General features: G+C 46.7%; 1 protein-coding gene across 1 annotated transcript; it reads left to right on the top strand.

Moving 5' to 3' along the window:
* The first annotated feature begins 5,143 nt into the window (after window positions 1-5,143).
* Window positions 5,144-9,169, top strand: LOC102295491 (ubiquitin-conjugating enzyme E2 G2). The gene is made up of 3 exons (XM_042225387.1): window positions 5,144-6,346; window positions 8,065-8,205; window positions 8,281-9,169. The coding sequence occupies exons 1-3, from the start codon at window positions 6,313-6,315 to the stop codon at window positions 8,391-8,393; spliced, it is 288 nt and encodes a 95-aa protein (XP_042081321.1). The 5' UTR covers window positions 5,144-6,312; the 3' UTR covers window positions 8,394-9,169.
* Window positions 9,170-9,284: the final 115 nt, after the last annotated feature.

The following is a 9,284-nucleotide window of genomic DNA, read 5'->3' as shown; positions in this document are numbered from 1 at the left end:
TGTGAGTACCCCGTCTCCATGGAAACACACGTTTGAGTCATTTTTGGGTGTTTGTATTTGTTTTGGAGTGTCATTGTGTATGTGTCAGTTAGGGCTGGGCGATATGACCCAAAATTCATATCTCGATATTTTTTACCTGGACGGCGATATAAGATGTATATCTCGATTATTTATTTTTTTTAAGCCATAAAGTAAGAACAAAACGAGAGTTCTTAGTCCAAGCTGTGTCCCAGATGTCACACAGGCATTTCTATTAACATAGAGCAGATGTACATAAGATTTACTCAAAAATTAATTATGAGCATTTATTAAATAATAATGCTCCATAAATAAAAGAAAACAATGTTGTTTTTGTGCATAACAAAAAGCTCACAATTGTGCAGTCAAAATGTAAACTAAAAGACGCTGAGCATAATAACAAAGACAGATTTCACAGCTGCTCTGTTCCCAACTTCTACTGTGTGACTGACAGCATTGAGTTTGAAATCCTGTTCGTAACCACGTCTCTTAACAGGTGCCATTTATAGTCCTTATACACAGTAGGGTAATATTACGTTGAAGCACAGTACGTATCACTCCACGAAGGCTCTTCGGTAGCCGTAATGCTCTGACAATCCATCAAGCGGTGCAGCACCGTAGCTTACCAACGTCGTACTAAAACATTTTTTGACAGATTGCTGAGCGCCGTGTTCCACATAAAAATCGGTTCGCAGCCATCAAGCACAAACAGAATTCATACATAAGGAGCGCTGTCAACTTTTGAGAAAATGAAAGGATTTTAGGCCGTGCAGCGCCTCTGGGCTGCATGGCGTTAGCGTGGTTAGCTTGTTAGCGTGGTTAGCTAGCTAACACGTTGACGGCGTCCAGCCCCACGCACGGGGCGATGTGCAGTAACTCGGACACGGCAAATCTCCGTTAACATCTTGTCGCTTCCTGCAGGTGAAGCGATGGGGGAGGAGGGGGAGCTGTGTTCAGTGAAGGAGGGGCGAGGCCGAGTAATGTTGCGTAAAGACAAAAGTGGACGAAAGAGAGGCAAACTTGCGGCTCCACAAGTATAATTATAACATAGACTATATCGATATAAAGGATATTGTCACACCTTATATCTCGTAAAAAAATATAGCGATATTTTTTAAAAACTCGATATATCGCCCAGCCCTAGTGTCAGTTATAACTGGACTCTCACAGCCACTTTATTCGGTACAGTTCACTAGTACTGGGTTAGAGCTCCTTTAACTCTTAGGTGCTTGGCTTCAACTGGGTTATACAAGCATCACAGGTTTTGGTTTGTGTGGACATGACATCATCATGACCTCATGATGCTGGTGCATCCATGAATCTGTCGATGTGAATCTGAAGCAAAGGAGGATCCCTGCTTTCAGGTTGTTAACGCCAAACTCAGAATGTAGCAGCAGGAATCGAGACTCATCAGAGCGTTTTTTATCTTCTGCTTCCTTCTGTCCTTTCCCACGCTGCTCTGTTGTAAGGTGCTGTTTGCAAGGCAGCGCGTAGCAGGTATAAAATGTCCTTTAGCTGGTGGGAGTGGCACCGGTGTGGTCTTCTGCCGCTGTAGATCATCTGTTCTAAGGCTCAGGGGTGCTTTTCTGCATACCTCGGTTGTTATGAGTGGTTATTTGAGTTTGTTGCTTTTACTATCAGCTTGAAGCAGTCCAGGGCTCGCAAAATTGCTAGCCCGGCGTCCCGGAGCTAGCGATATCTCCGGGCGAGCGACCAAAATCTATCTCAGCCCCACCCGTCGGCTTATCATATAGCTCAGTTCAGTCACCTGAAGCACTTCTGTGAGCACCAGCATTTGTCTAATTTGGCTGTTGCACAAACGAGTTACTTTCACTTCTGTGCTGAGTGCTTAAAGGTCAGGCTCAGTCATGAAAGCAGCGACGGAGCTCCATAGATCCACTAATCACACTAATTGCATTTAAAAAGCGAACAATGCTGCTCCCTCATAGCTTTAACCTCCCGTCTGCTGGGATCAGTTGTCTGATCCTTTTATTAGCAGCTGTTAGTGTTTGTAACAGGCTCACCTCTCTGTATTTGTTTCTTTAACCTGCTTCACACTTTATGCCAAACTCAGAAAGTAAAAACCTGCAGTTTGAGTCATGCAGTCACCCTCATACGTGTAAACCATGGCAACTAAACTCACAGGTTCAGTGTGACGATGACTGAGTGAGACCAGAAGGTGTCGCTGTTCTCAAAGTGTTGGAGATGAAACACAGCTATCGGTACACTCCCCACTAACACAAAGTTAAGGCAAGTCAGTGGATTTATGGCTGGAAGAAAACAGAGCAGGAAACAAGACAACACAAAAGTGTTCAAATTTAAACGCTGGGGAGTAAATATGTGTCTTCAGGTGGATTTTAAAGATGTCGAGTGTTGGAGAAGTCTTAATCTGAAGACCAAGGCCTGGTCTACCTACAGAAACAACCAGGAGCATCATTCTCCATGAAGTGTGGACACAGCTGAGGACCAACAAAGATGTTCAAGTGTCATTTTAACTGTGAGGTGTGTTTTTAAAGAGGACATGAAACACTGAACATGTTTACCCCACTGATCCTGACACACCGGGTCATGTTCAGCACCATCTTCTGTCAGTACGAGCGTGACGTCATGTGATTGGTTGGTTGAGGCTAACAGGCGCACATTCGTTTATGTTAGCTAACTAGTGACAGGATCGATACCTCAGAGGAAAATAGGGACATTAAAGCTAAACATCAGTGTGAGGGGATCACTGTAGTGCTGCAGCAGTGAGTTTATGTGAAACCAGGACATACTGTGGACATACTGTCCACTTTACTGTCTGTGTCTGTAGCAGGAAGTGGCTGTTTGGCTAGCTGCACTGAAACAGGAAATCCAGCTGTTAGCCGTGATGTTGGTGTTTGTAAAGGACAGTGTAGAGGAGAGGCTGTTAGCTGCAGCCAACCAACCACCTGACGTCACGTTCGTACTGACAGAAACATGTTTTTATAACTTTAAGCTGTTATTTGTTAAATCCAGCTTCACAGCAGTTACATGTGTGTCAGAGTCAGAGCTCAGTGGGGTAAATTAGCCTCGATGTGTTCAGTGTTTCATGTCCTCTTTAATACGCTGTTAGACAAAAACATTTCTTATCAGTTATTAAAGATGCTGCAGCTTCGTGCTGTCTCAGACCAAAATTAGTCTCAGCAAGAACTGAAGCGACAAGCTGCAGAGAACATCTGCTGATCCTGAGACTCTTCAAGGACTCAGAAAACCATCTGCTGAAGGTGTTTCACCTGTGACTGGAAGAAGTTACAGTGGATCTAAATCCATTAAAACACCCCAGATGTGGACCCACAGCTGTGTACTCTGAGTACTCTGTGTGAAAGTAGACATCCTGACTGCAGTAGATGTCCAGAAGTTATTGTACCTAAGAAACCAACATGAACGTGATGTCAGTGAAGGCAGCGCCCTCAGTCTGTCATTAGTAACGGAGCCTTCTGTTGTTGTGGATGATGGAGTGACAGCAGCTTCAGTCTGCCCTTCAATTTAACCTGCAGCTCGTGCTGCGGCCAACCATCCACATACCTGCCATCCCCCTGACCGATGACATCACCGCGCCACACCCTATCATTACCGAGGTCATTACCTGAGCAGGTCGGCCCTCTGAGCTGCGCTTTGAGATGCTGTTTCTTCATGGGAAGACGTCTGAGCTGCCTGCTCATGTTTAACGGCTGGCTGTTTTGTGCCTCGTTGGTTGGTCGAAGATTCAGAAACAAGCTGCTGGGAGCGCGCCGATCCTCTGCCATGGCTCCGCCTACACTGATAGACAGCTGGAGGTGTTTCAGACAACAGGGATCACCTGTGTCAGACTGGACCCGCCCACCTGTGTCAGACTGGACCCGCCCACCTGTGTCAGACTGGACCCGCCCACCTTTGTCAGACTGGACCCAGTATGCTCACAGACGAGCCGTTGGTGTTTTCGGTGCAGTCACCAGGCAGTACGCATGTGTGTTTTATAGACAGTCACAGGAGTCCACTTGTGAATACGAGCTCTTTGACGCTCAGTTGTTTCCGCTCTTTGAACCTCTGGCGCTCTGACTTGTTTTGTCCTCAGCTGGTCAGCGTCCTTGTGTCCCGGTCGCCAGCGATGTGCCAGTTAAAGTGATGCAAGGTACTCGCTCCAAACCTTACATTCATAAAGCTGTAGCAGCGTCACTGTTTGGATCCAGGTGATGAAACCCTTTGATTTGATCAAACTGCTCTCAGATCTGATAAAAGAACACGCGTCAGACGAGCGCTGATTGGTAGCACAGATAGCCAATCAGAGTGTGTGTGGTCAGTGATTAGAGCGGCTGATGGTGGAGGAGGTGAAGCCGAAGTAATCTGCAGACAGACGATCAGATCGGCTGATCTGCCTGACCTCAGATCTGTGATGTGCTCAGATATTCAAACGTCCTCTTGAACTCTGATGACTCAGAAGCTCCATGACGGCGTAACGATCATAAACATGCTGTGATACCGGCGCCGTGTCCTTGCAGCTGATACGGATCGGTGAGCTTCAAACAGCTGCCGCTAGGGCTGTTCGATATAACGATATATATCGGATGACGATATAAAAACGTCGATCGTTTCATTTTACGCTATTGTTTGTTTCGTGGTGTCGCAAAATAAACTGTTTACAGCAATATTTGTTCATGGTTCTGATGTCACTGTAGTGGCTGTATTCATTTATTAAAGTTCTCTCTTTCTCTTATATGTAATATGACCACACTATGGACAAGCGCCTGGTTTTATGTGTTGTTGTTAGCAACAGCAACGGTAACAGCATCGTGTGTCCGCTTGTTTATGTTCCACATAAACCTTTCACAATAAAACTCAAGATCCTGTTGAGACTTTTCAAAATAAACTGAATCACGTGAAAGAGCAGATTATTTACGATGAGAAGCAAAAAAAGAGCCGCCAGGTGCTAAAAAAATCAACCTTAGACTCAAACGTTAGAACAGGCTTTTCCCCGCAGCACGCCGTGTGATAAATACAAAGAAAACGGCGCCGTTACAACTTATGTCTAAAAATGTATCGTTTCATGCATCGTTAAAACACTCGAGGATGCGCAGCTGGAAACACTTCACACAAGTCGAGCTGCCCGAGATTCACAGAATTTACAGAAAATGTTACATTTTTGTGATTTATATCGTTATCGGACGATAGATGTCTGATATCGGGATGTGAGATTTTGGTCATATCACACAGCCCTAGCTGCAGGAGCAGAACAGCTTCTCCAAGCCGGTTCAAAGATCTGCTTCTAAAGGAACCACAGGACGTTCTCCCCAAGTAACTGAAACTACTCCAACAGCTCTGTGGGGAGCCGCTCTGCTTTTTCTGACAGGACGTTTTTCCATGAGAAAGGTACGCTGAGACACAGTACAGCAACAACACAATACTAACATAACAACAATAAGAGTAAGTAAGGAGATAAAGTATATGTCACTGTAGACGGAGCAGCAGCATGTACACAGCATGCTTACAGTCCAGCGTTCTTTCTAAGATCTTCTCATCATTTGGTCTGAACATCAGACCCACGTTATGTTGAAGTAAGTCAGTATTTGTCTCCTAACACAGACTGACACTGGCTGGGTTTGGAGTCAGGTTGGTTCATCTCCTTCTTCTGACTCGAGAACAAAGTTAGTTTTTTTCAACAAACACATTTTTGTTGAAAAACAACAAACTTTTTGCTTTCCAGCAACAAATATTCAAATCTGAGTGGCGTCTGAAAAACATGAAGACAAACACGTGAAATGAGAGTTTGTTAGCTGCTGGTGCTGATGGAGAGAGCAGGTGTTAATGTTCCTGTTTGCTTTGCTGTCTCCGTGTTCCACGTGTCTTTGTTTACAAGGAACATTAATCTCTGTTTTTACCTGTGTGCATCCCAAGGCTGCTCACACCTGATTGGTCAACAGGACAGAAACCTGCAGATGTTCACATCCAGATGTGTTCATAGAGACGGGGTTACCTGTTCTGAAGCTGCTCCTTCAGGTTCTCGAGGGAGATAAAAATTTGTTAGAGGATCATGAAATCAGAGTGAGGGTCACCTGTGCACAGGTGTTACAGAGACGGGAACAGAAAGAGCAGCAGATTAAACTTAAAAACCCGTCCAGCTGCTAACAGGTGATCCAGGCGGGTTCTCCAAGTTCTTCAGGTGCTCTTTGGTTTCGTGCCCTCTGGGTCTCACATGTACTTCCTGTGTGTTTCAGGGGTCCTCAGGACACGTGCTTCGAAGGCGGAGTGTTTCCAGCCATCCTCAGCTTCCCCTCCGATTACCCCCTCAGTCCTCCAAAGATGAGGTTCACCTGCGACATGTTTCACCCCAACAGTAAGTCCACCTGCGGCTGAGCTCCGCCCCCTCACCTGCACAGACAGCTTGTGTTCTCACAGGGTTTTATGAAGGTTAAAGCTCGGTTCAGACTGGAGGTGTGTTTGTGGAGAAGCTGATGTGATGTTTATCCTCTCTCCCTCTCAGTCACTTTAATCCAGCACAGTGAATCACCGCAGCGACGAGCTCGTGTTTCCGCGGTTTTAGACTCGTTTAGAGCCTCGCTCTCAGCTTTTAACCCGTCATGTTCACCTGAAAACAGACAAACTCTTAAACACACCTGGCACACCTGAGTTACTCCAGGTGTGCCTCAGATTCCTGAACAGAACACGCTTGGTTTGCGTCTGTTTTGATAGGTAAACAGACCGCAGTGACCCCCTCAGTCATGTGACAAGTCATGTGACACAAGGCTGCGTTGTCACAGTAACGGCCAAAGCTCCTGAGAGTCGGTTTGACTTCAAAGCAGTCATGTGACCAGTCACAGCACGCAGCACTAATGTGAACATGCTGCTAACGTGCTGTTAGCATGCTGTTAGCGCGCTGTCATTACTGCTGTGATTAGAGTGCTGAGCCATGATGTCACAGTAGGGTAACAGTCTGAGCACGCTCAGTCCTGATTAGAGGACAAGCTGTTCGCTGCTGGCCCATCATCACCACCCTGCACCAGCATGCCCCCGAGCTGAACTTCCTCCTGCAACTGTAGCGTCTGATCATCCATCAACAGCCTGCAACCGCCGCAGGTGAAACCCACGAAGAAGAAAACACTGAGCGGGCCTGAACCTCCTCAAAGGTGATGGAAAAAACACGTCTCAGGTTTCAAAAGAAGAGAAAAAGTTTTCAAACTTTCTGAGCTGAACGTTTACTCACCATCTGCCCTGCATGGCACCGCTCACACAGGTGAGAACAGGTGCCAGGCTGCCAGCAGGTGTCTGTAGGTCTGCACCACCCAGCTCCTCTGCATCAAACCTGTTGTTTCATAGAAATGTGAAATATCTGAACGAATAAATATAAAGGTTGTTCTCCATCCTGCATGGCTCCAGCTGCAGCAGGAGGTTTATCTTGTTTCCTGAATTGTTGGAAGCTGAGATTCAAATGTGAAATGATCAGATTAACTGCTCGGCTCTCGTATCTATTGTGTGCTGATAAAACAGCAGCTGTCAAAGCAGGAACGTCAGACAGCCGACAGGAAGCACTTTGCACACTGATAGCAACGAGATGTTTGATGGAAACAGATAGCCTCTGAGTGCTGCCTCACCTGACGGGAGGCTTGTTTACCTGTCAGGTGTTGTTCTACTGCACCTGTGAGGACTCGATGGCCGGGCGGCACTTTGAGGAGCAGATAAAGAACATCCTGTTTCCAAATATGTCCTCGCTGAAAGTGTTTAATGAAGTTTTTACAAAAAAATGAATCCCAAAAACTCAAAGAGAGGCTCACGACACGACACGCGGGTCTCAGCTTTAATGAAGCGTTTGAACAGAAATGTCTTAAAATCAGATTCACAGCATTCAGAAACATCCACCCATGCGTGTCGGGGCGGTGGAGCCTGTCCCAGCAGCAGGTCCACCTGGACAGGTCACCAGTCTGGCAGCATTCGCACCTGTGGGCATTACAAACTAAAACTGTGTGTTGAACTGGTCGTCGTTAAATATGTTGGATTCTTTCAGATGGGCGGGCTGAGTCGTGCTCCCTTACTAATCATCTTCCTCCTCCTCCTCAGTCTATCCGGACGGTCGGGTCTGTATCTCCATCCTCCACGCTCCGGGCGACGATCCGATGGGATATGAGAGTAGTGCAGAGAGGTGGAGTCCGGTCCAGAGTGTAGAGAAGATCCTGCTGTCTGTGGTCAGCATGCTGGCAGGTAATCACACACCTTTCTGTGATGTCATCATGTGTAAACCATGCTTCACCTGCGTACTCGGTCCTCTCCTCTCAGAGCCCAACGATGAGAGCGGAGCGAACGTCGATGCCTCCAAGATGTGGCGGGAAGATCGAGAGCAGTTCAACAAACTCGCCCAGAAGATCGTACGCAAGTCTCTGGGCCTGTAGAGATGATGTCATCAGCCTGTGCCCTGTGTGTGTGTGTGTGTGTGTGTGTACAGCAGAAACAAATGGCATGGACAGACACACATACACAGGGCGCTCAGTATGGACAGATCAATACATAAACTGATGGATGGAAGCCGATCAAAGGACACAAACCAAACGCGATGACATCACCACCACTTTCACTCCAACAGCAGCAGCAGAAACGGCGCCGCCATACCTCGTCCGTCTCCTCTGCAGGACAATATTTATCAATAAATTCATGAAAAGATCAATTTAAACTTTGTTTGTATAGGATAGAAATTATGTTTTACCTGAAGCTGTTGTCCCATAGCGCCCCCTGCTGTGCCGCCTGGTGCTGTCAGCGTACAGTTGTCGACACAGAGGGGAGCCGGTCTGATGTCCAGGAAGTTTCTCATCATTCCGATCTGGTTTAAAGTTCAGGGATTCAGACTGCTGACGGATCGAAAGAGTCCTGCAACCGCAGTACCCCGCCCCGCCCCGACTCCTGCTTCCTGTTTCTGTTCGTTTGCTGCTGTTGGCGAGAAATCGTTTCTGATCTGACTGGTTGATAAACGTGGACTTGGACTGGACGTCCGGTCGGACGGAAGCACGCCGGCTTCTCTCAGCAGGACTTCATGCACTTTATGTCTTCCTGAAGGAGGACGTCGCGATGGTTCAGCTCGCCGAGGAGCTGACGGGAGCGCAGAGCTTTAGTTTGAAGGGTTTCTTTGAATTTGTCTGATTTAACAAACGATTAATAAAAAATACCAAGAGCAGAGCGTGAGCTGGTTATTCATTACATCTGAAAGCAGGTCCAACATTTAATAAAGCTGCCTTTTTTCTCTCACTGCAGTTTTGTTCAAATAATATCAGCTGAGAAATGGAAGCCCA

Source organism: Haplochromis burtoni, unplaced genomic scaffold, assembly GCF_018398535.1.
Source record: "Haplochromis burtoni strain Fernald_Lab_line unplaced genomic scaffold, NCSU_Asbu1 Contig_170, whole genome shotgun sequence".
Taxonomy (NCBI): Eukaryota; Metazoa; Chordata; class Actinopteri; order Cichliformes; family Cichlidae; genus Haplochromis; species Haplochromis burtoni.
The sequence above is the reverse complement of the archived record's forward strand: the minus strand, read 5'-3'. Positions and strand labels throughout refer to the sequence as shown.

What these genes read in the sequence shown, in the direction of transcription:
- LOC102295491 (XM_042225387.1), top strand. Translation starts at nt 6,313, where the DNA reads ATGAGGTTCACCTGCGACATGTTTCACCCCAACA. An exon ending in CGACATGTTTCACCCCAACA is followed by an intron (nt 6,347 to 8,064) that starts GTAAGTCCACCT and finishes CCTCCTCCTCAG; the next exon opens with TCTATCCGGACGGTCGGGTC. An exon ending in TGTGGTCAGCATGCTGGCAG is followed by an intron (nt 8,206 to 8,280) that starts GTAATCACACAC and finishes CTCTCCTCTCAG; the next exon opens with AGCCCAACGATGAGAGCGGA.